Source organism: Scleropages formosus, chromosome 9 (assembly GCF_900964775.1).
Source record: "Scleropages formosus chromosome 9, fSclFor1.1, whole genome shotgun sequence".
Lineage (NCBI taxonomy): Eukaryota > Metazoa > Chordata > Actinopteri > Osteoglossiformes > Osteoglossidae > Scleropages > Scleropages formosus.
In genome coordinates, this window is record NC_041814.1 from 31,361,764 (window position 1) to 31,367,763 (window position 6,000).

Here is a 6,000-nt window from a genome sequence, read left to right on the forward strand (position 1 = left end):
AATGCTGTTCCTCTTGATAAGCCCTCTTTCTGTTAATGTAACTGCTTCTGTTTCTTCGTTTAGTTGACACTTTTTTTGAGATCAGTTCACATTGTTAAGTTAGCTGCAATTTGGTACCCATTTATACAGCTGGATATTCAAGATAAGTACATTGTTCCAGCACTAATTCATTACACACACACCCACACACTGTCCGAACCTCTTGTCCCATACGGGTGTAAGGCTGGAGGGGGCACACCCAGGACAGGACACCAGTCTGTCGCAAGGCAACCCCAGAGGAACCCGAACCCTCGACCCACCGGCGAGGAGGACCCGGTCCAACCCACTGTGCCACTGTGCTCCCTAATAATTCATTACTCTTATTGGAAAAAAATATATATTTACATGGGGTTGTATAGAGCAGCAGGGGAAACTCCTCAGTCATGTCAATGTTGGCATAAAATTATGCAAAGATATTGTTACAATTTAAAAAAGTATTAACAATAACGATGTCGCATTTTACTCTTGTTTCTATGCACGAGGTGGACAAATTACTTTTTCAAAACCTCTCTTTCAAGGTGACTGGACTGAATACTTTAAGAATTTTATGTCTGCTTCTGTATCTCTCCAGCTGTTGGTGGAATGTAGTTTTGTTTACTCTGAACTGTAAATCACAAAAGTTTTACTAGATTTAATAAATTGCTAAATGCAATCGTAAGATCAATGCTCCTCATTAAATCCATTAATTCTTAATTTCATGTGTTTATTAATGGCTGCAATCAGAATCAAAGTAATTTTGCCACTTTAGTAATGCTATTATTTATTAGGGTTTTTTTTCCCCAAGATAAACGATCGCTGAATAAATTCTTTTCATTTACCCATGAGTAACTATTTGTGGGTGTAACAGTTTAAGACACAGCTGAAGAGGGATCAGACACATTTAAAACTTCACACAATACAGTCTTTCCTTTCCTTTCAATAGTTTCACGTGGCCCCCTCCTAGTACATTTAAAGCACCATGCATACTTCCCCCACTATACACACCATTCTGAATGATTCCTGAAGTGTATGAATTAGTGAACAACTCTCCTACTGATGTTCATAGTGTTATATATAGCTTATAGTGCTACACATAAATAAGGCTGCAGCCACTGAGGTCCTCAGTAAACCATTGGCTTCTTCTTGTTACGTTGCTCAAGTATCCTGTTTTTGGATGATCTGCTATGTCGCCCCATCTTTCTTATAGTTGTCATGCGCATCATGGCTGTGCTCCATTTGCATGATATAACTTGAAATCCCTTTTTCTTTTTCTAAATTGTGAACCATCATAGAGCAGGAATATTTAAAGATTACATGTAGGAGAAGAGCTGCAGTAATGGAGAGGACCGTGCTTTTACTGCTTCTCATCTCAGGTCAGTGTCTGTTTTCTTCTGTGTCCACGTCATTTTGTTATTATGGTGCGTTACGTGTGTTACGTTGTGTTACGTTGGCGGGTCCACATAATTGCGATACTAATGTGTTTTCCATATTTGAAGAAGTTTCTGCATGGATTCTCATGCATACCTGAATTTACACCTGTTTTTGTTTTCCTCCTGGATACCTTCATGTTTCTGTAAATGTGTGTTTTCCACCTTCTAACTCCACTGATGATTCCCCACTGGATATATATTCCTTTCCTGTAACTAAGTGTGTTTAGTGATCATTGACACAAAGACTCCCAGAGAGACTCACTGGTTACAAATTTACTCATAATTCTGTTTTTTTTTTAAAACAAAAACATGTCATGGTGATTTAACCACATATTAGTAGATCTGCGGAAAAGTACCTAGTTACAGAGGTGCTTTGTCTTCTAGAACTCTGTATCACAGGCACACAAGAAAAAGAATACACAGATGAATGCCATAGGCTGAATGATCTTAAAATAGTCAAAGAATAATTCAAAGTAAACTATAACAATCCAAATCAAATGCAAAACAGTGAATAGTGTCAAAAGTACACTCCTTTAAGCAGAGCGAATAGTTAAGTTAAAGTCAATAAAGTAAAAAGTCACTACAGCTCTGTCACATGTTCCTGTACATTTTTGAAGACTTTCCAAAAGTAAAAAACTTATCTTTTTGATGTGATCTTCCTGCAGGTCCTGCCAGTATAGTGACATACAGGGCTTTTTCAGCTCCAAGTGGCTCATCTGTCACCATCCCATGTCACTATAAAAAAATGTGTAAACATCATGTGAAATACTGGTGTAAAATATATTACTGGATATACTGTAGTACCATGGTACGCAGTGACTCACCACGGAGTAAAGGTGACGTGTCCATCGCCGATGACCCCGACCAGCTGGTCTTCACTGTGACCATGAGGAACCTACAGGAGAAGGATGCTGGCTGGTACTGGTGTGGAGTGGAGATTAACGGTGCTGTGGATGACTATGAATATCTGTCCTTAACAGTAACTACAGGTAAGATTATTTTACGGCAGCTTTCATAAACTTTTTTCATCATATTCCAATAAGAAAAGTGAAAATGGCTGTTCAAGAAAAGTATAAATGTTTTAATCAAATAGGAACAACCTGTCAAGATGAACAACAAGCCACTATCAGAGTTTACTTTATCGCTCATTGTTTGAAAGGACAAAAAATCAAGTAATTCAGACTTATTTCATTCTTTGAGTCATAGAATGTCTCAAGCACATGAGATTAATACTTGATGAAATTTGTAATATGTTGTACTAGTATATCCATGTATGTTAGTATACAAATGTCCAGCTAAAGATGTATTTTGTTAACATTCATTACGTTCTAACCTTTGTATCTAACATTTATTTTGGTCGTATCTAATTTATTTTTGCTAACTTTCAGCATTTTAAATTATATAGCATATCCTGTTTTTGCTGCTCTGTAAGCTTTCATTCAGTATGCTTTTAAAATGTTTCACTGTTTATATTTGCTTTTACCTTCAGGTGTTCAGAGTGTTTGGACTGTGAGCAGGATATCAGCAGAGAGAGGAGGATTAGTCACCATCCCATGTTACTATGATCAGAAATATAAACAACATGTGAAATACTGGTGTAAAGGGTACACATGGTCATCCTGTACTACCATGGTACACAGTGACTCACCGCAGAGTAAAGGTGAAGTGTCCATCACTGATGACACCGACCAGCTGGTCTTCAGTGTGACTATGAGGAACCTGCAGATGAAGGACACTGACTGGTACTGGTGTGGAGTGAAGGATGGACGGGACAGAGTTGGAGCACCGCTGTACCTCAATATCTCAGACAGTGAGCTGTATTTGTCATCCATTGAGCAAAGTGAAATTACTTCCTGAACATCTTTCAGCTATTTCCGACTGTATTCAGTTTTATTTATTTATTTTTTTAATTTTGCAGAAGATGCTAATTTATTATCATACAGAGTATTCCATAGGCAGTTCCGGTATTATTTTAAAAAGTCAAACTGTAAACAATGTGTAAATTGTGTAAATTCATATTTGTTATAGAAACAAGTTATAAAATCGCTGAACTGTGTCAGTTGAAAATTACATCTGCTATTGTCTTGTTGTGGATAATTAAATGGATACTTGGCAAACTGCAGTTACCCTAGAGTGTGGTCCTGTTGAATACTTTTACATTTTCTGAAGAATCCAAGCAAAGGCTGGAACTTGTGCACCTCTCGTATATTTCATAATTTTGCTCAACAAATTCTTGAATTTTATTACAACCGATTGAATCCATCTTTGTTTTTCAAATATTCATCACCTGCTTTATTCCCTGACCATTTCAGACAACCTGGTTCTCATTAATATGAACATGACCTGGAATGAAGCCCTGAACTACTGTCGGACCCACCACGTGGACCTGGTCTCTACCCACACTAAGGAAATCCAGCTCTGGGTGCAGGACAGGGTTAAGAAGGCCTCCACTGCACACGTGTGGATTGGCCTGCGCGTTACCTGTGTCCTGAACTTCTGGTTCTGGGTCAGTGCAGAGACATTTTTCTACCACAACTGGGCCCCAGGCAATGGGACTGGAGCTGAGAAATGTGGGGCAACAGCAGCAGTGGAATCTGGAGGGAGGAACCAGTGGGTCAGCTTCCCTGAGACTGAGAAGCTCAACTTCATCTGCTGTGGATGAGCCTGAGGTGACAGTGAATAATTCAATCTTATAGTCTTAAAGAATAGGACAGCAATGGGACAGCTGGTAGTGTACTGGTTAGGGCTTCTACTTTTAGAGCCAAAGGCTGCAGGTTTGCTTCCACCTCTAACTTTAGTACCCCTGAGCATCCTAAATTGCTCTAGTAACTTTACCCAGCAGTATAAAGGGGAAAAAAGTTGTAGATACACTGTCATTCACTTTGGAGAAAAGGGTTAGCTAAATGAATCCATGTAAATCAATAAAATAGTCTATATACCAGTCATGACAACAATAACAAAAAGAGGTGATCCTCAGGCAGGGAGTGCTGTGGTGCGGTGGGTCTGGGGTTCGAGTCCCACTTGGGGTGCCTTGTGACAGACTGGTGTCCCCTCCCCCTCCAGCCCTTTGTCCTGTGTTGCCAGTTTAGGCTCCAGTTCCCCATGACCCCATATGGGACAAGTGGTCTCAGACGACTGAGGGAGCTCATTTCACCATGTTGGACCAAGAACCTATGAGTTTTCGTTTTTGATTTACAATTTTCTCTTGTAAATGGGACCACGAAGTGGCCAGAGGCAGAGGAGCAAACAATCTGGTTGAGGTGTAGTGAGTGATCAGGTCCTGTAGGTAGTCAAACAGATCATTTATGATGATAATTGTAATAAAAAACTAAACAATTCAAATTTCATAATTTCTTTTAAGATAAAATATTTAGAAGATGGCTACAGGGATTTCTGAACCTTGATCTCTCCCATGTTTCTAAGAGCTTAGAGGAACTAGCAGTGTATAATGTTTAATCTTGTTCTTCACCCAGGATCACTCCACATATCTGCAAAAACTGACATTTATCACAGTAACAGAGGATTAGAAATTATATTCAATTCATTGCAATTTATTTTTTAAGAGTGCTCACCTAGTGACACATTATTAATACATTTATAATTTCAAGAATTAAGAGCTGGGCCTTGTGTTTTTTTCCTGTAAATGCATTATATAAACAATAACCATTTCTTTTTAAAATAATGTTCTCTACATTTTTAATTTGTCAAGTAGTAAAAACAAGAATTGATTCTAATTTTGAGATAAGGTAGACTGAAGCATTTTCACACACAAATTTGCACCTACAAACTCAATGGCACATATCCCAGAGACAACTGTGTTCTTGTTCTTGTCTCTTAAGCTTCAATAAAATATACTGGTGAATGGATCAATGAAACTGTCATGTATTGTCATTATGTTATCATTCACATGAGTTGTAAATGCAACATTATGTATAGGTTACAAAATAATAATGATGTAGACACCCCTCAACTTATGCCAGTAGACCATTCTTCAACCCCTTATGTAAGTCAAAATGTATTTATGTCGGATTCCCCTCCTCCCCCACCATTCAACATAATAACATTAATAATTTTTCCATCTCAGGTATTGCACCTTGACATTTCTTCATTATTATTGTTGTTTTCATGCTAGCTGTTTCGTTCATGTGCTCCTTTATATGTGCAGCATCCTTCACCATCGTATTCACAGTCGATACGGCTAAGCCTGGTTCCCGAGCTATAGACGATAATCTTCCACTTTCCAACATCCACCTTCATACTTTCGTATTATGTTTCATTTCATCTCCAAACTGATTGCTGTACGCTTGTGAGATCGCTCCTGTTTTTCTTCAAGTGCACGTTTACCAGCAGGTATTCTGAATAATGAAACAGGTAAAAATATGGGGAAAAAAGTATCACACTAACGAGAGGTGATGTGCTCATGGCTCAAAACACATGGGAACTGAGAAGATGCAGCTTCCTGCCTTGTCTGGCTATGCCGACTTGTTCTTAATGAATTTCAGATGTTTTGTGTAAAATAAAAGCACTATCTGGAAATTATGTGTATGCCAGG

The 6,000-nt window shown here is 38.5% G+C and overlaps 1 protein-coding gene across 1 annotated transcript; it reads left to right on the forward strand.

The window, feature by feature from the left end:
• The first annotated feature begins 2,253 nt into the window (after positions 1-2,253).
• Positions 2,254-4,141, forward strand: LOC108922784 (uncharacterized). The gene is made up of 3 exons (XM_018733116.2): positions 2,254-2,437; positions 2,938-3,258; positions 3,761-4,141. Exons 1-3 carry the CDS (start codon positions 2,254-2,256, stop codon positions 4,108-4,110), a joined length of 855 nt encoding a protein of 284 aa, XP_018588632.2. The 3' UTR covers positions 4,111-4,141.
• Positions 4,142-6,000: the final 1,859 nt, after the last annotated feature.

Excerpts from the sequence above, each read along its gene's own strand:
- LOC108922784 (XM_018733116.2), top strand. The coding sequence starts at position 2,254 with ATGGTACGCAGTGACTCACCACGGAGTAAAGGTGACGTGTCCATCGCC. Across the intron at positions 2,438-2,937 it reads GTCCTTAACAGTAACTACAG|GTGTTCAGAGTGTTTGGACT; the intron begins GTAAGATTATTT and ends TTTTACCTTCAG. Across the intron at positions 3,259-3,760 it reads GTACCTCAATATCTCAGACA|ACAACCTGGTTCTCATTAAT; the intron begins GTGAGCTGTATT and ends TGACCATTTCAG.